Source organism: Periplaneta americana, chromosome 4 (assembly GCF_040183065.1).
Source record: "Periplaneta americana isolate PAMFEO1 chromosome 4, P.americana_PAMFEO1_priV1, whole genome shotgun sequence".
NCBI lineage: Eukaryota > Metazoa > Arthropoda > Insecta > Blattodea > Blattidae > Periplaneta > Periplaneta americana.
In genome coordinates this window covers 8456817-8483277 of record NC_091120.1, presented here as the reverse complement: position 1 = coordinate 8483277, position 26461 = coordinate 8456817, and the positions used below count along the sequence as shown (strand labels likewise).

Genomic DNA, 26461 nt, shown 5'->3' with positions numbered 1-26461 from the left:
TAAATTGTGGAATTTTCTTTATAAAACAATTTTTCCGTTAAACTATAGTATGTATAAATGAAAACAAAGCTAACTAAAATAGAAATTAAGATCTTTTATTTTGTAACTTGATTACATTTACAATTGTTAAAACTTACACATTATGTTCATACAATAATTAAGCTCACTTAATTTATTGAAGTGTGCCACGTCTTCTTTTGGAAAGGTCAGGTACGCTGGCAAAAATGTAAACTAATACGTTCTTCTTCTGTATTTACAGAAAAGAATTTACGTAACATTAAAATAATAGATCTAAACATCAGTTCCCTGTACTTAGCGTCAGTTTAAACCATTTAAACTCAATTTAGGGTTAATTTCACTTCGAGATATCGAAGATTAACTTCTTCATTATTAGGTATGTACTGCAAAACAGTTGAATGGAGAAGAACGCTGTCAGAGAGCTAAAATGTGATAAATTAATACTCTGTTGCCAACATAAAATTGCATAAACATTCTGGAAATGACACGATAGCTTTTCTTTCTGCGAAGAGCGTTCGCCATTGAAGATCCTTGATTTTTATGTCTTCTAGGTTCGTGAGAATGAATGTGAATTATGAAAGACGAAGAAATAAGAAAATTATGGATTTACCGCAAGGAAACTAGCACAAAGACAATCTTCGATGTTCAGAAATTCCATCTAAAATAATATTTCAGCATTAGGTGAAGAACGACTGTGTTCTGTTGGTCAGCAGGCTGGCTTCCAGATCAGGAGGTCCTGGGTTCGATTACCGGGCTCCGCTCTCAGTGAATTTTTCTTGAAGAAGAAGAATTTCGTGGGTGTCTAGGGTCTGAAAATTTGTATGAATGTCAGTGTAATTTTGAGTGTGCCGGGTTAATATTAACCAGTCATCACAAATAAAAAAATACATCAGGACTGTCACAGGGCAGTAACCTGAACACACGTTTCAGCGTCACATTGTTGACAAGTAACTCCATCTGTTAGCACAACCATAAAGTATCTAATAGATGCTATAGAGTTACCAACAACGAAAAAAAAAATAGGTGAAGAATGGAAACCTCTATGTCAAAAATCGTTAGTTTTCAGGAGAGCGAAAAAACATTTTCTAAACATGCACATATATCAATATAATTAAATTCTTTTTAAAAATTAATAATTTTGGAAGTGTGATATGACACAGGAAATTACCGTGAATATTTTATGAATTGTTTGGTATCATAACCCAGAAATAGCAAAATTTGACATAGGAGGTTTCCATTCTTCGCCATCGATATGGAAAATTTGAAGGCCAACATTTTAATATGTCTTATTACTTAATTTCAGCATTTTTACTCTATTTCTAACGGCAAACACTGAAGTTACCGGATTTAAATTTCACATAGTTGTAATTGGTTGATGGCATATTATCTTTACACAGCATTTCACTGTCTCTTTTTAAAATCATGTAAACTTGTCTAATCTGTTTACATTGCACGTGAACTTTTCACTAATACATTTAACTAACGAATCAGTGGTAAATCCTTGTGTGTTTATTTAACGTTTTTTGTAGTAATATTGTCTTGCGCTTCATTAAACAAGATTACTTTGGTGAGTTGATTGATTTGTCGGTAATCAACTTTCGGAGAATCAACAGGGTTCAATACTTAGTATATACTGGATCCAATTTAAATTCCAATTAATAATAATGGATAATTTAGTTCTGGTATGGAGTTTCAGAGAAGAGTGGAAATAAATTACAAACCGGGTTTACAGCTGTTTGCTAGAATATTTGTCAAATAATGGTGTGCTTTGGTGTGAATAAAATGTCCACTTAGTGTTATTTCCAGAATATACGCAATTTCTTATAAATGTTGTCGTTCTTCGAGGCAATGCTTGGGAGACATCAGCTAATCAGTCTTATAAAAATCTTATAGTAATTCAGCTCATAATATTTATCGGTGATAACGCAGGACTGTCGAATACATCTTCGTCGATGATCGTGTTGGAAGACGTGGTGTCATCAGATTGGCTACCGTCTGTTGTTGATGTTGACTGAAACAAAGAAAAACAAAAATTAATCGTTTTGAAAGAAAAATACATAGCCTACTTCATAAGTTTTAAAGGGGATCATACAGTAGCGTTGCTGCAGATTGTAATCCTGTCACAAAATTTTAAATATATCTCAGAGATAATTCGGTGAAACTTTTTCATGTTTTGTACACAAATAAGTGGTATTTGGGTCTCTCATTTAGCGTCAAAAAATTCACAATTATCATATTAGTTTATTATTTTTATTTACACTATTTAAAGGAAATAATTTGTTGCTACATAAGAGACTCAGAAATGCAGTGTTAGAGGATGGACTACACTGACATTCCTAAGTTATAAAGTTTTTGAACTAAATTCTTTTTATTTTGTCATAAGGAAAAAAGTTATTTTTATTTTACATTATTTACTTAAAATTTATGAAGTTATGCTCATACATGAAAGTAGTTCATCCTCTACATTTTGAATGGATACAGATTTCCTGAAAATTTTAAATAATTTGGACAATAGTTCAAGAGATACCATGTTTTTAGTTTTTGAGGTAGGTAGGAATTTTCTAAAGATTATTATTTTATTGGTCCTACAGAATATGAGGCGTTCAGAGCTAAAGTGGATCAAGTCCATGAGACGTAGTTTTGAGATAATGGGACTTAAAGTTAACTTGCTCTAGTGGATTATCTAATTTGACTAGCAATAATTTTATTGCTCCATTCTGAAATTTTAGATTTATAAAATATAAACAATTGTGTTGTTAATTGATCTCGGTTAAGAGAGAAGTTTTATATGATATTCCTATTGAATCTGGTATTCCCAAGAAACTAGTTCGATTAATTAAAATGTGTCTCAGTGAAACATACAGCAGAGTCCGTATAGGTCAGATTCTGTCAGATGCGTTTCCAATTCACTGCGGGCTAAAGCAAGGAGATGCACTATCACCTTTACTTTTTAACTTTGCCCTAGAATATGCCATTAGGAAAGTCCAGGATAACAGAGAGGGTTTGGAATTGAACGGGTTACATTAGCTGCTTGTCTATGCGGATGACGTGCATATGTTAGGAGAAAATCCACAAACGATTAGGGAAAACACGGGAATTTTACTGGAAGCAAGTAAAGAGATAGGTTTGGAAGTAAATCCCGAAAAGACAAAGTATATGATTACGTCTCGTGACCAGAATATTGTACGAAATGGAAATATAACAATTGGAAATTTATCTTTTGAAGAGGTGGAGAAGTTCAAATACCTGGGAGCAACAGTAACAAATATAAATGATATTCGGGAGGAAATTAAACACAGAATAAATATGGGAAATGCCTGTTATTATTCGGTTGAGAAGCTTTTATCATCTAGTCTGCTGTCAAAAAATCTGAAAGTTAGAATTTATAAAACAGTTATATTACCGGTTGTTTCTTATGGTTGTGAAACTTGGACTCTTACTTTGAGAGAGGAACATAGGTTAAGGGTGTTTGAGAATAAGGTGCTTAGGAAAATATTTGGGGCTAGGAGGGATGACGTTACAGGAGAATGGAGAAAGTTACACAACACAGAACTGCACGCATTGTATTCTTCACCTGACATAATTAGGAACATTAAATCCAGACGTTTGAGATGGGCAGGGCATGTAGGACGTATGGGCGAATCCAGAAATACATATAGAATGTTAATTGGGAGACCGGAAGGAAAAAGACCTTTAGAGAGGCCGAGACGTAGATGGGAGGATAATATTAAAATGGATTTGAGGGAGGAGGGATATGATGATAGAGACTGGATTAATCTTGCACAGGATAGGTACCGATGGCGGGCTTATGTGAGGGCGGCAATGAACCTCCGGGTTAGTAAGTAAGTTGTTAATTGATACAACGCTTTGGTGACTTGATCCCCTATGGCTCACAACATCGTGAACAAAGAATCTGAGCCAAAAGTGACTGGTGTCACCTACCGGCGAATGCTTGGAATTAAGACTTGATCCATTACTGCTCGAAAAAATCCAACTTCAGATAATCAGAAAATGAATTAAACTTACTTTATGAAAATTTTCGACTTGATCCACATCTAATTAACCGTGCATTTAATCAACAAAACGTGGTATAAGTTTTCTAGTCATTTAAGTTTACCCCATCGTCCCTTTCAATCAGAAAGGTTATTTCACTTCCACCCTGTATATAAATTGACGTTTTTCTTTGTTTAAATTAAATTAAATTGAAATAAATAGTTATTTAGACGGGGAAGTTTTGAAATGAAAGCCCTGTACATTACTTTTGCCTTTCCTTATCATTCTACAAGCAGCTAGTCGATTGAACCTTTGTGACTTGTCACCGGTTCTGCTGCTTTTCACTTGTCGGCCAATATTTCAGTCTCTTGATTATAACTTGTTTGTAATTTATTGTTGTGGCTAAGTTCAAGGATGAGTATACATAAATGAATTACCCTATTTGTACTTGTTAACGAACACAAAGAATATGTCAGTTTTCAGCGACGCTAATTCATCAAATTTCTCTGATAGTTGGATAGCGCTAAGTAATGGATGAGTGGACACCTGCATAGTAAAGGTTTTCTAGGCGCCCGAAAGTGCCGTCGAAACAGTCCCTTGCTTTGTTAGGGGAATAATTTCGTTGTTGAATCAGAGCATACATCATGTAATTAACTAATGAATTACCAAATTAAGCACCGATAGTGTGGTTGGCTGTTTACATTCAGGGTCATCTACAATAATTATGCAATCTTCTGTTCTCCTTTTAACGGGAGAGGATAGTTTTAATATGGTGGGAAACCATTATACAATCAACTCTGGATATAGTGAACTCGGTTATAGTGAACATTCGGCTATAGTGAACCTAAATCGTTGGTCCCGACCTGCATACATTAAAAAGTACATTAATATTTCTGTTTAGGCTATAGTGAACCCTCGCTTCGGTTATAATGAACCTTAAAAATTGAAGTTGTATGTATGTATTTATTTACACTGCAAGTGGACAAGCACCCGGTGGCAGTGGTATATACAATATAAACAATACACAATAAAATGATAAACAATATACAATAAAATCATAAACAATACAAAATAAAATTTACAATCTATACTAATAATAAATCTGTAGCCGAAATTTTTCTGGTAATTTTCGATTTTCCAAAAATAATTGGTCCTAACATATATAATTAACCACCCTGAAACCGAAAATCGCTTTTTTGAAATTTTTGTTTGTCTGTCTGTCTGTCTGTCTGTATGTTTGTTACCTTTTTACGCGATAATGGCTGAACGGATTTCGATGAAAATTGGAATATAAATTAAGTTCGTTGTAACTTAGATTTTAGGCTATATGACATTAAAAATACATTATTTAAAAGAGGGGTTATAAGGGGGCCTGAATTAAATAAATCGAAATATCTCGCTTATTATTGATTTTTGTGAAAAATGTTACATAACAAAAGTTTCTTTAAAAATAATTTACGATAAGTTTTTATCCCTTGAAAAATTTTGATAGGACTGATATTTAATGAGATAAATGAGTTTTAAAATTAAAATAACTGCCATCTAAGGCCGTGTAATGAATTAAAAAACAAATGACTTCGTCTATAAGGGGCCTTGGACGGCAACAATCGAAAGCTATTAAACATAGCCTACAGACAATGTTTCTGTGTTTGTATGAAGTAATATCAGAAGCTAAATTAACCGATTTGTATAATTAATTATTATTTCACCATTGGAAAGTGTAGTTTCTCTAGATGGGCATAATGTATAATGTTATTATAGTAACGTCTGAGTAAATCGAGGACAGGTAAGATTAAAATAGCTTCTTATGCACAGAAAATTTGATAGGCTATTTTGTACATTCGTTTTCTGTATTTCTTAAAATAATATTTATGTACACTCATTTCAATCTCAGAGAATTAACGAACAACGAGAGTGTATTGATTAAGTATGCAATCTATTATTTTATAATTCAAATTTTAACTATGCTCAATTGAATCGTGTCAAAATATATAAAATATATATGCAATAAATGCAATGCAAAAAAAATTGGGTAATGAGTGAAGCAGATTATCTTGCGCTGTTGTAAAAGTTGTTCCCTGGATCAAACGTCCTATTTTAATTATGTGATTACTTTATATTTATTTCTAACAGGTGCAGCGGAGCGCACGGGTACGGCTAGTACACAATATAATTTAACACAATAATTACAATTAAAATAAAATACCTAATTTTACAATACAAGCTACTTATAGGCCCTACATAACTTTCAATAGTCTTTCACTTTACTCTCATCTCACTCACTGTAGTGGCACTATGACGCATTTCACTGGCACTATAGAACATATTTCATTGACGCTATAAATTATCACTGATCGGAACTATTCACTGCACTGTAAAACCATAACTTCACTGACTCACCTCGCTTCACTGATACAACAGTTCAAATAAGACAAATAATTACATCCTTATGCATACTTATAAACAGGACTACATTTAAGCTAAACATTTCTAGTCTAAGGCCCTCTTACACGCTATTTTTAAATAATTTACAATTCAAACCAAGGCAGTAACTCGTCAGGCTAAATAAATACATGTCTCCTTAAAAAATTAAATGTTAAATGTCACCTTAATTTTAATTTGCACTTTATACACAACTTTTTAAGTTGCAAGAGGTGTATCCTGACAAATTCTTATTTGAAATCAGACCTTCTTGTATAAACATTAACAACAAAATAAGTTGCTTACTCTTTTAGTCAAAGGACAAAAGTAGAATTAGTTATCAATTAGGGAAAAGTCCAAATTATTCAATTCTCTCTCCTTAATTGTGAGTCTTTATTTGTTGAAATTAGTTCAAGTTGTCTTGGGAATTACCTTACATAAATGGAAATGTCTTAAGCTGTTACTTAAATGAAGTAATTAAAGTAATAATGAGGAAATAAAAATTATACAACGTATTCTACTTTTTACTTTCCTGTAATAACAGTAAAACGTATCTACTGATTGTTGCTTTCCTATTTTTAATTCTATCAAGAATCTGTATATAAAAATGTATAGGGGTGAAAAAATAAATATTTTGAACATGTTTTTCATTTCATAAAGAGCCAACTCCTCCTCGCCCCGTTCCGTGATCACTTGATCAAATCTCAGTCCCCCTCGCGTATGTGGTACCTAAGAGGTTACGTCCAATTTCGGCTTCCCCTTCAACATTTTCTAGAGCTCCTTCAGAGGAGCAGCGTAACCCGGAGTGAGACTAGTGGCCAACAGGCTTGGAGCTCACATATTTAGTTTTGTACAGCCCCCAACCCCTTGCAAGGACGCGTTTTGCGTACCTTTTTACATTTTCCTCCCAATTCTTCTTCGATTTTTCGATTTCATAAAGGAGTTAGCCTGGGTGGTGCAGTCGGTAGAGTGCTGGTCTTCTGTGCTCGAGGTTGCGGGTTCGATCCCGGCCCAGGACGATGGCATTTAAATGTACTGGTATGAGACAAAATTCCGGCATACTGGCGACGCTGATATAACCTCGGCAGTTGCGAGTTTCGTTAAATAAAACATAATTTATAATTTTTCATAAAGAATGTGCTAAGAAGTATGTTTTTTAAATGATGCGATGTACTTATTTTTATATTATGGATTCTTCAGGTCTCAAAAAACAAAAAATAAAACAAAAAAAAAACACATTTTTTGCCATTTATAAACTATTAGTTTGTAGTTTATGATTCCAAATATGTATGTGTACACTGGTCTGCAAAAGAAATGCCGAGTCGAAGTCGCTATTGATTTGAAATATTATCGTGTTATGGGGACTTCGCTGCATGTATGAAATAATTATACAAACACATCTGAACTGGCCTGAATTTTGTAAAGAGTTTCTATTCCATGCAAAGGAGAAATGTGTTGTATGTTTGAATTAGATTCAATTTTCAGTTCTGTATCTGTATTTATAATAAAAGTTACTATTTATATTTATATTTCTAATAAAATCGATACTTTTTTGTTTCGCGATATGATTTTGTTATAAGTTAAAGCGACAATAAATAAATTAAAGAAGAAAAAAAAAGAGAAGATACTTTTTTGTTGATATAATATGAAGCGTAACTGGCCGTATAGACCTATATCGATTGTAACAATGACAGCATCCATGGATAATAAGGAAGGCTGTGGAATACCATATAAACTGCAGTTTCACTATTTTCGTGTAGTATTCTTATTAATATTGTAAAATCAATTCATATTAAATAACTAGCCGTATCCGTGCGCTCCGCTGCACCCGTTAGAAATAAATATAAAGTAATTACATAATTAAAATAGGACATTTGATCCAGGGAACATTCGTGTTTGATAGAAGGATAAATCGTTTAATATGTTACTTAATTTAAATTATATTTAAAAAATTAAAATGGAATCATTTTGGTCCAGAGAGCACTCATTTGGTGCAATGACAATTCCTTTAACATGTTTCTTAATTTTTATTACATGCATCCATAGTTCAATTAACATTGACATCATTTACATTTAATGTGTATACTTTATTTTATTTGTTATATGTTTCCATTGAATTATGGTAATAACTTAATTTTAACTCTTGTTTTCTACGTATTCAGTAAATGGCGCTTGCCCCACTATGGTTCTGAACCCTTCAAATAACTTATATTATATTATATTATATTATATTATATTATATTATATTATATTATATTATATTATATTATATTATATTATATTATATTATATTATATTATATTATATTATATTACTCGTATATTATATAAAAAGTGTGTTGATAACGGATGTACTCCGATAAGTAAGTTTTCAATTTGTTATGGAGGCTCTTGAATCTCAGGAGGAACAAATTTTATTTTACAACAGGGCAACATAATCTGCTTGGCTCATTACCCAAATTTTTTGCATTGCATTTAATGCATATGTATTTTATGTATTTTAACTCGATTCAATTGAGCATAGTTAAAATTTGGATTATAAAATAATGAAATGCTAAGCTAACATATTATTACTACATACTAAATCAACACACTCTCGTTGTTCGTTAATTCTCTGAGATAAACATTATTTTAAGAAATACAGGAAACGAATACACAGAATAGCCTATCAAGTTTTCTGTGCATAAGAAGCTATTTTAATCTTACCTGTCCTCAATTCACTCAGAAGTTACTGTAATAACATTATAGCATTATGTCCATATAGAGAAACTACACTTTCCAATGGTGAAATAATTAATTATACAAATCGGTTAATTTAGCTTCCGATATTGCTTCATACGAACACAGAAACATTCTCTGTAGGCTATGATTCATAGCTTCGATTGTTGTTGACCAAGGCCCCTTATAGACGAAGTCATTTGTTTATTTCATTACACGGCCTTAGATGGCAGTTATTTTAATTTTAAAATTCATTTATCTCATTAAATATCAGTCCTATCAAAATTTTTCAAAGAATAAAACTTATCGGAAATGATTTTTAAAGAAATTTTTGTTATGTAACATTTTTCATAAAAATCAATAATAAGCGAGATATTTCGATTTATTTAATTCAGGCCCCCTTATAACCCCCATTTTAAATAATGTATTTTGAATGCCATGTAGCCTAGAATCTAAGTTACAACAAACTTAATTTATATTCCAATTTTCATCGAAATCCGTTTAGCCATTATCGCGTGAAAAGATAAAAAAAAAATATAGACAGACATACAAACAAAAATTAAAAAAAAGCGATTTTCTGTTTCAGGGTGGTTAATTATATATGTTAGGACCAATTATTTTTGGAAAATCGAAAATTACCAGAAAAATTTCGGCTACAGATTTATTATTAGTATAGATAACGTGAACATGTTATAAAAGTCGTATCTACATGTTGTTAAAACTAAACTCAGGAAAATAGCTTTCCACCTCGCAATGTTTGCTGAAGTCCTTGAAAAACGATATAATTTCGTATCGGCATTTATTTTGCAGCCCAGTGTACATAACAAAATGAAACACAGTATATAAATTTATCGTAGAGAAAAAAACTAATAACATTATTGAATAATTGTAACCCCCAAAATTCTCTCACTTCAATTTGATTTTTTAAATTTTTAGTAGTGAAAAGTTCACCTGTTGACATTAATTTCATCCCCCTCTTTGTTTTATTTTATATATAATACAAAAAGTGACGAAAATATTTGGATTTAATGTGGACTAACTCGTACTTGTGTGTTTTTGATGCTAAATATAGATAGCCCTATATAAATCTTTTACTGAAAGTCATTATAGTTTTGTGGCAGGGAGGAAAAAGGTCTTAAGTCAATTTTTTGTGAAAATGAGATTTTTATATATTTTGAAAGCGGAAACAATTTTCTACAATCTGGTAATTCTGTTAAAGTCAAATAAGACTCCTGACTGGATTTATAGAGCGTTACCAACTGTCCTAAGTACTTTTTGAATCGAGCACACACAGAATAAAGGACTTAAGAATATTTAATACTTTATTCCTTACAAACATCACATGTTTACTTTCCATGCTTCCCCATTAAAAAGGTCTAACTTGTATTTTAGCCATTTTATCACATACTGATGCCATTTCCTTTTAAAACGTTAAGCACGAGGTAAACAGTCCTATATTGTTTAAGACCTATTTTATATTTCTAAATTTACATTTCTAATTTATTTTGACATGAAAAAGGTCTTATGTTTAAATAGTCCTTTCTTCTCAGTTTGGGTTCTAGTCTTTAAAGGGAAATAATCAAGAACATTGTTAAATGAGTAACATTACCTATTTTAGAAGAAATATAAACAAATAATATCCAGGAAAACCTCTTTATTAAAAAAACTGTATAATTGATACCAATTTCAGTCTTTCTACTGCTCTCCTGAAAAGTACAAAATTTTTACTTAAGACCTTTTTCCTCCCGGGCACAGAGTTCATGTACAGACCCAGAGATAAAATTTGGGTCACCTGAATTTTCCAAGTTCATTTATAACATAGGCCTACTGCGCATGCTCAGTCTGTACAGCATAGCCAAGTTGAAGTTAAAAAAAAATCCCTCTACGCATACTACATAGCCAAAACCACGTTTCCAGTATCAGAGATAATGAAGACACATATTTCTGAAAAAAAAATCTCGAAATGGATGTTTTTGCAGTATTCTCTGACACCCCAGATAATGTAGAAATTAACTTCGTAATATAAAGTCGAGCTCTTTATATAAAATTTGACAGGCAGTTATTTTACTTAACCTGTTCTAGTTTTACTTAAAATTTATCACACTTTGTACTTGGAAAAACGTTTGTTACATTCTCTGTCCTGTAAGGTAACGAGACCTTGGAATTCGAACACTCACACATGAAAGAATGCTTAATTATGCTGACAAAACAAATATGTCATACTGTAAACATTCGTCTTGTTAAGAATATCGTGTGATAAATGACACTAACAAATTATAACCTTAGTAAAATATGCTTTCGTAGGTGTTCTGTATTGTATACGGCAATACTGTAATTATAGTACATGAATTTACTGCCTGGAGTATCCTTTTTAACATATTTTTCTGTCGGAAAGTCTTTTCCACATTTATGTTATGCAATCGTGGGTTTCACTACATTGACCACTATCACATTGTTTTCTTTTGTCTAGAACTCTAGATAATATCAAGTCTTGAGCAATCTACCAACCGCATTACTGCTGAGTGTACTTCTGGTTCCTGTTTTGTTATTCGTGTGGTTGTCATACTTTGACAAGAAACTTGTGCTCACTTTGTTATACACGTACATTTCTAATTATTATAATGCACCCAGTATTGTAACCTTTATCTTCCTTTGTCACTAAAAAACCTATTTATTTTTAAATAATTAACTTACATTCGTGGTATTGAACCCAAGAACGGAATACAGTTACTTAAAAGTGACTTTTAAGAAACCCGAAGGTTCGTTGCCGCCCTCACATAAGCCCGCCATCGATCCCCTACTAAGTAAGATTAATCCAGTTCCTACCACCATATCACAGCTCCCTCAAATCTATTTTAATGTTATCCTTCCATCTACGCCTTAGCCTCCCTTAAGGTCTTTTCCCCTCAAATCTTCAAACTAACACTTTATATTCATTTCTAGATTCACACATACTGCTACGGCAGAGAAAAAGAAAAAGGAAATTTAATAAGAAAAAAGAAGAAAAGGAGTTAAGGCCCATTCACAATGAAAATTAAACATAAACATAACGTAAGCATAAAACCTTGTGTCCATGTTATTTAATGAAAGCATTCACAATGAATTACATAAGCATAAACTTAATCTTAATCATAAGACGTTAATATGAAAGTTTGCAAACTCCAAACTTTCATGCTTATGTTTATGCGATTTGGAAACAGTACACAAGCGGAAAGCGTGTTTTCACTTTTTGTTTAACATCTCATGGGCTTTGCCTACAGGCAATATTTTGATCTATTGGCCGTGATGATAGCTAGGCGCGCAACGTGGAATCATATGACGAAAAGTTGATTATTTTACATCTCCGTTTCTTTGATTTCAAGTATTGAAAGCCATATACTGATGCCATTGTAGTTATTAGAAACATAAATTGAATAGCTACATCGTCAGTCATTGTGCAATTCTCCATTTTTATGTAATAGATTCTGTAGTTTTGTTGATTCGGTATGTTTGTTTCCACACACGTGTTATGTTTACGTTACGTTTAATTTTCATTGTGAATGGGCCTTGGCTACTTAAGTTTGTGGCATATGTTTATGTGCTTATGTTAATGTTTACGTTATGTTTAATTTTCTTTGTGAATGAGCCTTTATAATGTGAAAGAAAACAAAAAAGAAAGGATCAAGTTAACAGACAGAATAAGAAACGAAGCTGTATTGAAAAGAATGGGTGAAGAAAGAATGATACTGAAACTGGTCAGGAAGAGGAAAAGGAAAAGGGTTTGGTTGGGTCACTGGCTGAGAAGAAACTGCCTACTGAAGGATGCACTGGAAGGAATGGTGAACGGGAAAAGAGTTCGGGGCAGAAGAAGATATCAGATGATAGACGACATTAAGATAAATGGATCATATGAGGAGACAAAGAGGAAGACAGAAAATTGAAAATATTTGAGAAAGCTGGGTTTGCAGTGAAAGATCTGCCCTTGGGCAGAACACTAAATGAATGAATGAATGAATGAATGAAAGTAATTGGCATAATGATGTGTTAAAATTAAATCCGTAGAAGATCATTTATCTAAGTATAAAAACTGTATTACAGTTACAGTAAATGATCGGATGAATGACACGAGATGTTAAATTATAATCTACAAGCTAGATGACTAGTAAGCCACGACAAACAATAGAGTCCAAACCTGTGGAGTAACGGTTAGCGCGTCTGGCTGCGAAACCAGGTGACCCGGGTTCGAATCCCGGTCGGGGAAAGTTACCAGGTTGAGGTTTTTTCCGAGGTTTTCCCTCAACCCAATACGAGCGAATGCTGGGTGGCTTTCGGTGCTGGACTCCGGACTCATTTCACCGGCATTATCACCTTCATATCATTCAGACGCTAAATAACCTAGATGTTGATACAGCGTCGTAAAATAATCCAAGAAAAAAAAACAATAGACGCCAAGACCTTTGGGACTGCCTTGAAAATGCTGGTAGGAAAGTTTGTCATATTTCTCATAGTCAATCAGTATCATTTTTAAACTAAGAGGACTTGTTTCTAAGTTACAAGGAAGAAGAAGAAGAAGAAGAAGAGAAAGAATATTGCGAATATTTCTCAAGTTACTTTTAAACAACTACATTGATGCCGAAAGGGCTGAACTTCTGGCCTAGATTCGTAATTGGACGTTAATGATGATGAACGTAATTTGTAACACCCTGTACCAATATTACAATCCAGCATTGTTCATAAACTGAAAGCCAAAGCATAATAAGTAACGCCATATGAATAAACAAACATGCAAACAACAGCATATACAGTCTTGGGGGATTCACCATGTAACCACAACGGAACTCAGACTCCACAAGGACCGAATGGCTTAGATAAGATCTTGTAATGAGGATGTAAACGCCCATATATTATACACGACTTGGCACACCCCTCATCCGCTTTTAGGAAGTGAGATACCAGTGTATGGATATAGCTGTCATTATAAAATATCTGCATATAATTGTTCTGTCTAGAACGTGACTATCTTTCTGAACTCACCGTGTTCGCTCGTCGCCACTTCGCCCTTCTGTTCTGGAACCAAGTCTTAACCTGTAGAAAAGAAAAGTATTATATTCCAGCTGTTGAAATATCTGCATTGGAATGCAGTAACTCTTCAGTCCAAAGAGTAGCTTTACTTAGAACAGTATTCAGGAACTCACTTCACCTTCACTTATATCACTTTACTAGGTAGAAAGCGCAGAATTTGTGTTCTTTCACATCTTAATTTGCACTTTAGTCGTAACTTAGCCAAACACTTACTTACTGGCTTTTAAGGAACCCGGAGGTTCATTGCCGCCCTCACATAAGCCCGCCATTGCTCCCTATCCTGAGCAAGATTAATCCATTCTCTATCATCATATCCCACCTCCCTCAAATCCATTTTAATATTATTCTCCCATCTACGTCTCGGCCTTCCCAAAGGTCTTTTTCCCTCCGGCCTCCCAACTAACACTCTATATACATTTCTGGATTCGCCCATACGTCCTACATGCCCTGCCCATCTCAAACGTCTGGATTTAATGTTCCTAATTATGTCAGGTGAAGAATACAATGCGTGCAGTTCTGTGTTGTGTAACTTTCTCCATTCTCCTGTAACGTCATCCCTCCTAGCCCCAAATATTCTCCTAAGCACCTTATTCTCAAACACCCTTAACCTATGTTCCTCTCTCAATGTGAGAGTCCAAGTTTCACAACCATAAAGAACAACCGGCAATATAACTGTTTTATAAATTCTAACTTTCAGATTTTTTTGACAGCAGACTGGATGATAAAAGCTTCTCAACCGAATAATAACAGGCATTTCCCATATTTATTCTGTGTTTAATTTCCTCCCGAATATCATTTATATTTGTTACTGTTGCTCCAAGATATTTGAACTTCTCCACCTCTTGAAAAGATAAATTTCCAATTTTTATATTTCCATTTCGTACAATATTCTGGTCACGAGACATAATCATATACTTTGTCTTTTCGGGATTTACTTCCAAACCTATCTCTTTACTTGCTTCCAGTAACATTCCCGTGTTTTCCCTAATTGCTTGTGGATTTTCTCCTAACATATTCACGTCATGTGAGATTTAAGATACGTGATATAATTTGCTTGAACAACCAATGAGACATTTGTTGACTACGGTAAAGTTAAGTTAAAATAGCTGAAAAGGTTTATAAGATGGCAATTTCGAAAAATTAATTGATTATGAGTTTTGTGTCATATTATTTGCTTCTTTATTTTCAAGTAATATTTATGTAATCATAACCTCAATCTTATCTCCAGCCTTACTAGTTTATTCCGAAGTTATTAGCTATAAAGTGTATTTTAATTTATCATTACTGTGATGATAATAATAATAATAATAATAATAATAATAATAATAATAATAATAATTTATTTTATTTATTTAATTGTTTATTCACTCACTCACTCAGCCAGGGGCCAATAACAGTTCAGCACATAAAAATTTCAAAACAAGAACATTAATAATGATAGAAATTACAATAAGAGTACATAGAAATAATTATTAAAATATTGGCAATTAATAGTACATTATGCAACGAGCCTATAATGATAGTAATTAAGAAGCGAGTATGGATGTTTATGAAACGAGCGCAAGCGAGTTTCATAATTTTCATATGAGCTTCTTAATTACCATTTTAGGCGAATTTTTATACGACTTTTTATGCTCGACCATATTTCTAACTTGAAATTACAGTATTCAGATGTATACATTTTATTTGTATCTGACAAGATCGGAAGTGACCTTGTTCTAGGTCGTGAATTGTGAGATGTGCGCAGACGCGAAAGTATTGATTTTTTTCCGAGGAACAATAATGTCATTGACCTTGTGTAATCCCGTTAAACTTGGTATAACTTTGATTATTGAATTCGACATTGAAAAACGAGATGACAAATTGAATTTATTTGAATATTATTTACAATTAACGCTAATTATTATAGTAACAGAACATAACCTTCTGCGACAGTATTGGATTCCCAGCCTCCGTGAATTTCGCTAATTCTCTTTCGATTGCATATCCGAGAATAATCGATACTTGCGGTTTTATAACGGTACAAAGCTGACCTTTAATGAGTAGTTGTACTTTAATGACATGCATTAAAGAACTGCTACCAGGTGTATAATTACCACATTTCGGCATGGTCGAGCATAAAAATAATTGTAATTGAAAATAAAAGGATGGGATCATATAAATGAGTACAATACAAATGGTATAAAAGATAACGAGAATAATACTATAATACATGTTTAAACAAAAGACATAAATTAATAACTGACATAACTCCGAAAAATATATCGTCGGTTTCTTGGTAAAAATGACCAAGTCCAAAATGCAAAGTTGCTGGAAAAAGGCATTTTAAAGGTTTAATGATCCATCCAAAGATAATTGTACTTCTTTAGATGTTAGTAATAAGTTATTTTGAAGGTAAATGTGCTATATTATTAGTTTTTAATATAAAATTATGTCTTAAATTTTTATAATGCTTGGAAGCCTTAGAATGTGCCTTGGTCACTTTTACCAAGAAACCGACGATATACTACACATTAAATGGATCCAAGTTCAATCCATGCAAATTAGCATATTTTATACATCTGCAGACCGGAGACAGAGATTTAGAATTTCTATTGTAAAATATTTTATGAAATCTTAAACCCTTAGCAGGAATACGAAGACTGATATTGCTTAGGAAGGATTCACAATCAATATCACCATTAATGATTTTACAAAAAATAAATAATCAAGTTCTTGACGTCTGGAAAATAAACTACAGAAATTAAAATATTTGCAGTTAATCTAAAAAATCATCGGAATTAGGCAAACATCTATAAGAACATAAGAAAATAAATTTTCTTTGAATATTCTCCAATTTAGCCGAGTCAGTGGAATAATAATAATAATAATAATAATAATAATAATAATAATAATAATAATAATAATAATAATAATAATAATAATAATAATATCATCATCTGTAAATCAACGAAAAAGGAAGATTTTTTAAAATTGGTTAACCTGTAAATGTTTATATAACAAAAGAGAGTTTCAAAAATTATATACAATAGACTGTGATGTCCACACCTGTAGAGTAACGGTCAACGAGTCTGGCTGCGAAACCAGGTGGCCCGGGTTCGAATCCCGGTCGGGGCAAGTTACCTGGTTGAGGTTTTTTCCGGGGTTTTCCCTCAACCCAATACGAGCAAATGCTGGGTAACTTTCGGTGCTGGACCCCGGAGTCATTTCACCGGCATTATCACCTTCATTTCATTCAGACGCTAAATAACCTAGATGTTGATACAACGTCGTAAAATAACCCAATTAAAAAAATAGACTGTTACGACATTGGGCTGAAAATCTTAAGAGACTCCTTGCTATAGTATACAATCACTAGAGACGAGAATTCCATGCAAATGCATGTTTTTATAGGAACATAGGACATAGCTCAGACTTAGTACTTATCCATTTCATTACTTTTCGGTTCCAAATATGTGTACTTTTTCCGTGCACATTTGCATGTTTTGGCGTTTTTGGGGACTATTACACTCTTACTACGTCATACTACTTTTGACCAAAAAAACGGTACGAAAGGACGTATTTCAACCAATCATAGCTGCTTATCGCACAATTTTATCGCGTCCCTAGCATTTGTTTAATTTTATCGCGTCCCTAGCATTTGTTTAATTTTATCGCGTCCCTAGCATTTGTTTAATTTTATCGCGTCCCTAGCATTTGTTTAATTTTATCGCGTCCCTAGCATTTGTTTCTTTGTTTGCCAACATTTGAAACTGCGCTGGTCTGGACGTCAAAAATATATATAAAATTACAAACCACTCCAGTCGATGCACAGCAGTTTCAAATATGACTCGCATTGGCATTCAAGAACAAGAATTAATAAAAATCACTGATCATACCTATGCATCTTCTGAAATCCGATTTACAAATAAATGAAGAGCACCATTCGGAAATCCTGAATAAGTTGAATACATCATGTAGGCCTAAATCAACGAGTTCCACTTCTATTACGCACACGTCCAATATAACATCAATTGAACCACCAACCACATTCAAATTTGAAAATTGTACATTCAATAATTATTCCTTTTAAAATTATTCATTCGGAAATTCTGAATAAGTTGAATACACCATGTAGGCCTAAATCAACGAGTTCCACTTCTATTACGTACACGTCCAATATAACATCAATTGAACCACCAACCACATTCAAATTTGAAAATTGTACATTCAATAATTATTCCTTTTAAAATTATTCATTCGGAAATTCTGAATAAGTTGAATACACCATGTAGGCCTAAATCAACGAGTTCCACTTCTATTACGTACACGTCCAATATAACATCAATTGAACCACCAACCACATTCAAATTTGAAAATTGTACATTCAATAATTATTCCTTTTAAAATTATTCATGTTTATTTTTTATGTCATCGTCGTTAATTAAAACTTTTCTAACACTTGTGTATATTAGTTACGTTATGTTATAGCTTCTGCTCTGAGAGGATAAAAAGAACTTCTGCTATATGATATTATGGATAGTCACGTATCAGAGATTGTTTAATATTAAGATTTATTGAATAGTAATCATTACAGTGTCTGTATAAAGACACTACTGCCATCTAGCATGCATCTAGCGTAATATTTGTAATGTTGAGATGGTACAATAATACATTTGAAGACAGTTGTATTTTCGTAAGTCAATTAATATTTTATTGTATTGGAGTACTTCGTTACTTCTAATCTTTATATACTTTCTTCTAATCGTGTAATAGTCAATTAAATCCCACTCGAGTTTTGATTTTCTCTAGATAAATCAAAACGTCTAGTGAGATTACTGTTGATAAAAACGTGCATAATGTATGTTTAAGCAATTTTTGGCTTAATCATGCATATAATATACATTATATTCAGTTTAAATGCATGTTTTAATGGTTTTGAGTGGACACCTCAGTTTCTTGATATTTATGTCCCTTATTTAGCTTCAGGAATCAGAATTGACGAAGGAAAAGACAAAAAATCAAAATAACAGAAAATGAAATAAAATGTTAAGATTTGCACAGTAAGATGTTAGAGGGCATTTTCCTGGACGGAAGTTCAACACTTTACCGACGATGGTAGTTGACTTTTACATTACCTACGATCCTCTACAGACTGCGTGTCATAAATGGATTTATTACATTGGATATTTTGAGAGTAGTAGAAAGTAAAAATAGAGGGTTCAAGGAAACTGCCGACAAATAATTTAGGTTAAAAGCACCCTCTTTCAGGGAGGTTGTAAATACTCTCTCTCTTTTCCAGTACCAGTAGCAATTTAGATTCTTCTAAAATTTAAATCATTCGCTAAATTCTCTTTGCAGTGTGTGAACCTCGTAAGTGGTTAATGTGTTTGTTTATTCTGTTTTCTTATGTTAATGTGGTTCTAATATCCCTCCAATTAAAGGTTCCAAAAGTGTACTCCTTACACAGTGGATTAAAGAACAGGATTTTATTAGATCACTTAGGGATGTCGTATTTTTTTTTATTTATTTTTTTTTGTTTGGTTACTTTACGACGCTGTATCAACAGGGATGTCATATTCTTCGATTGTTGCAGTAAAGAGATAAGCATTGCTATTGTATTTCCGAATACTTTCTATGACAGTTGTTCTTTGTAAAACATTACAAAATTTCTTTAAAATAAACAGGACAGGGTCGTAAACACGAACCCGCACTACGGATTCCTTTGTTGGGTGAATTAGGTTATTTGTGGAGAAAACTTGAATTAAGAATTTGACCTGACACTATTACAAATATATATATATATATATATATATATATATATATATTTTTTTTAAATTTTGAATTCGTCTTTGTATATTATCCATATTACAAATATGTTCAATTAAGTTTGTACGCATCACTTATATTACCGGTTGTTCTTTATGGTTGTGAAACTTGGACTCTCACTTTGAGAGAGGAACAGAGATTAAGGGTGTTTGAGAATAAGGTGCTTAGGAAAATATTTGGGGCTAAGAGGGATGAAGTTACAGGAGAATGGAGAAAGTTACACAACACAGAACTGCACGCATTGTATTCTTCACCTGGCATAGTTAGGAACATTAAATCCAGACGTTTGAGATGGGCAGTGCATCTAGCACGTATGGGCGAATCCAGAAATGTATATAGAGTGTTAGTTGGGAGGCCGGAGGGAAAAAGACCTTTGGGAAGGCCGAGACGTAGATGGGAGGATAATATTAAAATGGATTTGAGGGAGGTGGGATATGATGATAGATACTGGATTAATCTTTCTCAGGATAGGGACCAATGGCGGGCTTATGTGAGGGCGGCAATGAACCTCCGGGTTCCTTAAAAGCCAGTAAGTAAGTGAGTAAGTAAGTAAGTTTGTACCCATAACTTCCATTCTCTGGCTAAAAAAACATATTGACTGACAAGCATAGGAACATCACAGAAACCAATTTAGAAATGTTAGGTTGTTAACTTTGGGAAAAAAGAAGTGAAAGACGCTTCATCACTGCATAGCGAACTGCCACCACTTTGAATTTTGAAAAAAAAAAAAAAAGTATAAATATTTTTTTTAAATCGTGAAAATATTTTTTTCATATAGCAGAAGGACAGTGTTTTACACATACTAATTTTCATTATTGTACAAGATACAGTAATGGAGGAAAAAAAATTACTGCTGTAAGCTGTACCTAACCCCTTGAACACGTTAAATCACTTCAATAGACAGATATAGGTTAATATTTCACCCGTTCTTGGATAACATTAAAATAGTCATTCTGTATTGCAAGAAAACAAACCAATAAATAAGTAGTTAACAGAATAACCGAATTCCAACTGGAACCACCTGCAAGCCATAAGTGTGGAGCAACTGCTTGATTACTGGAGTTGCGTGTTTTCCTCCTCTTCAATACAATGAAATCGCATAATATCGTTCATCGGTATGCCATCCAGTTCTGTGTGAAACGCGGTGAAATTGCCATGACAACGTATAGAAAGCTTCAGCAGGCTTTGGAAATAAAGTTATGTCAAGACCACAAGATATCCGATGACATAAAATATTTTGTGCGAGATCGTGCGTATTTGCTTGTTTTCCGCACAGAACCAATACGCGGTAAGTGTGAAATACCACATTCAGTATTCCCAACGTAACACACATAACAATTTCCCTCTTCTTACCGCTTAAGCGCGACATTCATTTCACTGCTTTAGGCTTTTAACATATTATTTTTAGAGACTTTTAACATAGTAATAATTATAAATTGGAAACTTACCACTGCAATTTCACCTAAATTGCAATGTTAATTATTGGTTTTAAATATTTACAAAAATTAAGTAAAGTATACTACTCTACGAAACTTATTGCATTCCTGATACAAGTAACATTAAGGAAGCCGTGAAAAAATCAACGAGATTCCAGATGCCGATGTTATTACTGCAATATGTTATATAAATAATATTGTTAAAATATTAAAATGAAAAATAAATCATTACATAACCTTACCGTTTGTTTTAAATTCGCATTTATAGACTGGGGGGGAAAAAAGACAGACGTATATCACGGCCTGCTGGAGTATAGTAAACACAGAAAACATTTTACAGCAACAATGTTGAAGAAAGATATTTTGGTGTTCCGAAGTTGGCGTCATTAAACAGAAACCATCATGGAGATTTCATTGCAACTAATTAGAAATTCGTATTTCAGGTATGTAATAAACGATCTTCGCACAAAATAATGTACGATACACGAGCGGTATGTTTGTTTTCATGTTCTCGGAAATTAAAAAAACTCAACTACGTTTCGCTTTTTCAATCTTTTCCTCGAACATGAAAACGTCAACATACCGCTCTTGTAACGTATATTACTATGTCGAAAACAGAAGCAACGTTGAAGATGAACATCAACAACTGCACGGACAGGTGACAACATAGCCAGGTTACGTAAAGTTGTACGAACTGATAGGCTATTAACAGCCAGAATGATAGCATAAGAATTAAACATGATTCGGGAAACTGTTCGCGTCATTCTAACTGAAGGCCTGGGCATGAGAAAAATTTGTGCAAAAGTCGTACCAAAAAATCTCACTGGACAACAGCGAGATGTACGGAGAAATGTGGCTTCTCAACACTGACGCAGCCTCCATATTCACCCGGCATTGCTCCATGCAACTTCCTCTTATTTCGAAAAAGGAAATTAGTTGTGAAAAGACATCAGTTTCTTTTCTTGGAAAGATTTCTAAATTTTTAAAATATGATTTTGGAGGGACAGGTACTACCAGGAAGTTGAGGAAATGCAATTATAATACCGATCTTCAAGAAGAACAATCGCCAGGACTGTGATAATTATCGTGGGATCAGTTTATTGAATTCAGGCTACAAAATCTATGCTAATATAATAAAAAACAAATGATCAACATTTTATGACATTCTCTTTGGAGAGGAACAAATGCGATTTCGTAAATGAAGGTCATACACAGATGGATATCTTACAATGAAACTATTATTAGAAAAACACAAAGAATTTAATATCGAGACACATATGGCTTTTGTAGATTTCAAGAAAGCCTTTGATAAAGTAGACAGATCAAGGTTATTACAAATTTTAGTAGACGACAATGTTCCACAATATTCATAACATATATAACCAAAAAAAATAGCAATTAAACAAGATGGTAAGCTATAATCTTGGACACCCATCGGTGTAAGACAAGGATGTGGATTATCACCCATTCTCTTTATTATTTATATGAACCGAATAATTAAAGTGTGGAAGCAAACTCGCCATGGATATATACAAATTAACAGACATCTTAAATTGGATTCAATTCTATTTGCAGACGATTTGGTATTATTAGCACTTTCAGAAGACGGCCTCCAAAGGTCAAGAGATAATTTGTATAAACAAAAGCCGCCCTAAATAAGGGTTCGATAGATCGGCCTACTAATCAATTCATAAAGAATAATAAGTAAACAAAACAATTTTGTGACACTTGGAAAGAAAAATAAAAAACATTAAGATAAGAAAACGTAGGAAATCATTTACAATAAAAATTTTGTTGGGTACAAATGATTACTAATTATAGCTAAGGATGATTTTAACACGTGAGATCCTATGGCATCAATCGTTGCATCAGAAATTTTATATTGTTGAAGTTGATTTAAAGTTTCACGTGGGATCGTGCCACGGGCACCGAACATGAGCCCAAAAACCAAATTTGCAGCAAGTAGCAGCCACATACAATATGGAAATTTCAACAGATAAAACAAAAATTATTGCATTCTATGGGAAATACCCAATACGAAGTAAAATTTGTCTCGATAATAAAATATTAAAAAGGTGTAATAGTTTCCCATATTTAGGTTACAATCTTTACATCTTTTAAGAATTGGACATAGCCTATCACAGAAAATTAATAAATACACAAGAGCTATGGGCATTATACATAGTGTGATGAAACCATCCTTGGTTCAGAAACACACCCGCATACGTCTCTACAACACATTGGCACGACCGATGCTCAGCTATGGCGGCGAAGCATGGACACTGAGGAAAGCAGATAAAATCAGAATAACTGCTTGTGAAATGCGTTTCATGCGAAGAACAGCGGGCTATACTAAATGGGATCTGAAAAGAAATTGTGAAATTTTAAAGGAACTAAAAACTCAACCAGTTATATATTACATTGTTCAATATCAGTCTAATTGGGAACATCATTTGGAAAGAATGAGTAATAGTAGACTCCCAAAGGCAATTTATAATTATGGCCAAAGATCTGTGGGTCGTCCTGCTAAGAGATGGCGTGACAATTTTATGTGAGACCGTAACAGGCCTTGTAGCCTAACACTTGTCAGGCAGAAGAAGAAGAAGAAGAAGAAGAAGACATCACTTTGCAACAACAGAAGACGTCTAAAAAGTCGTAACCCAGGCTTTAAACAGTGTCTCAAAAGATGAGTTTCACAGCTGCTACCAGTACTGGTAGCAACGTTGGACTAAGTGAGTGCAGTCTTAAGGGAACTACTTTAAAGGTGATCACATTGAATTAGGTTAAAAATGTAACTAAAAGCGTTCTTAAATCAGTCTCGTTACTTGTTCCGACCTCGTATTGAATGACTAAAGGAAAAACTGATTTGGATTTAATTGGTTTGTCTTCTGAGAGGTATACATGTAGCTGCTTTTTTTATCTGTATATAAAAGTGGTGGAAAGTAAACAGGAAGAATCGATAGTTATGATATAGTGGAACAAACATCCCACAAGGAATTAGCATGCCATATATGTAAGATTGTGTTGTTTCCTCTACTTTCTGCATAGGAAATACTGGTTTCTAAAAAAAGAAGTATGATACTTATAAGGGTATAGAGAGAGAGTAGTAGGGTTTAAGAAGGGCGCGTCAGCTACTATGGCTATTTGCGCCCTTATCTAAAATTCTTAATGTAACAAATACATAAATAATATAATAATCAGAGTGCTAAAAGAACTAAAAAGCGTTGTCACGATAAAACGAGGCACACAAATGCAGTATACATAAGGTGATTTCTACAGAATCATAAAAGTGAGCAGTTCTACCACACCAGGTGGTATTCAAGACGAACAAATAAAACAATAAAACTAAGGCCATCAGAGATAACTTGTCAATCATATTTTAAAACCATAAAATTTTATAAAATATTCGGATGTATAAAGTCCGAAATGTCAACAATGTAAAATCAAATATAAAACAACAAATGTAACCTCCGGATGTAAAGGGTCCGGAGGATGAGTAAAATGGATCAATAAAAAACTAAATCACCTTATCCAAACCTGTATTTGATAAAAATCTCAGAACTGCATTTGCACAATTAAAATCATTTCCAAGAGCGTCACGTAATGTCGGCCGAGTTCCATATTGCCTCCGTGCATGGTCATATTTCCTGCAACGCAATAAAAAGTGTTCCACCGTTAGTGGAACATGGCACATATCGCACTCCGGCTGAGGTTCGCCACGTAGGAGATGGCCGTGTGTCAGATGACAATGGCCAATCCTCAACCGGGTGAGTAAAACCTCCTCGTGTCGCGACGCTCTTGTAGACGAATCCCAAACTCTAACAGTATTCTTTATATTTCGTAATCTGTTTCCCTCTTGTGCAGACCATTCTCCTTCCCATTGCCACCAAATTTTAGATTTCAAGTAGTTTCGAATGTCCTGCCACCTCTCGCGCCAATATACTAGAGAGCCATCCTGTGCGCCAGCCCTGGCTGCAGCATCCGCGGCCTCATTTCCTGCAATCCCTTCATGGCCAGGAATCCACACTACTCCAATCTCATAATCAGAGCAAAGGAGAGTATGGAACAGCTGCTGAGTTCTTAAGACAAGCGGATCATCACAATTAAAAGACTGCAAGTATAAGAGTATATACAAACATCATTCCCACCCGTTTATATTATAGTGTAAAATCGTCTTTTTGTTCAGCCGATTTAGAATTCAGTGACGTACCAGTATTAACCACTTTTATTCGGCTGGACAGTGATTAGACGTTGACGATTTGTTGTGTTTGAATCTAAAAACACACAAGCAGTTGTTGTGTACAGATCGGGTAGCAGAGGGAATGTGTTACCAGTCGTTTTTATTATAGATAAAATCAAAACCTATAATATGTGGTACAGGTATGCATAGTGTGGTTAAATATTTCATTTAAACTGTTAAATTATTATGCGCACCTGTGGGGAGTAAAAAGTGATAAACACCACCACCACCATCACCACCACCAATAATAATAATTTTATTTTTATTTATTTATTTATTTATTTATTTATTTATTTAATGTGCTGTACAACAGCCAGTGGCCAATAACAGTTCAGCACAAATATAACAAAAACATAAAACAAAAATAATTATTACACATAAATACAATTACAATTAATTACAATAATGAAGATGAATGGATAACTAAGAATACTATGAGACAATGATAATTGAGTATAATGCCTAAAATAATACATAAATGATAAATCGTTGCCAAGAGCAAACTAAGCCTATACATTGAAGGGATCGAATTCGCAGCCATGCATGTTGGCATTTTTAATGCATCTGGAGACTGGTGAAAGGAATTTCGAATTTCTAATATAGAAAAGTTTGTGGGCTCTCATATCTTTTGTTGGAATACGTAAGGTAATATTGTTTAAGAAAGAGTCACAATATATATCACCTTTGAGGACTTTACAAAAGAACAGATAATCTAGCTCATGGCGTCTAGCATATAGATTTTGACAATTAAAATATTCACATTTTCT

General features: G+C 33.5%; 1 protein-coding gene across 2 annotated transcripts in view; it reads right to left on the bottom strand.

Annotated features, from left to right (window-relative positions):
* Positions 1-868: 868 nt before the first annotated feature.
* Positions 869-26461, bottom strand: part of HHEX (Hematopoietically expressed homeobox) — a 72837-nt gene continuing 47244 nt past the window's right edge. The window contains exons 3-4 of one of the 2 annotated variants that reach the window (XM_069822813.1): positions 14163-14213; positions 871-2029 (exon numbers count right to left, since the gene is read on the bottom strand). In XM_069822813.1, coding sequence (XP_069678914.1) covers positions 1916-2029; positions 14163-14213 — 165 coding nt within the window. In that variant the 3' untranslated portion in view covers positions 871-1915. Of the gene's footprint in view, positions 2030-14162; positions 14214-26461 lie in introns of both variants that reach the window. The other variant, XM_069822814.1, reaches the window with a different exon arrangement.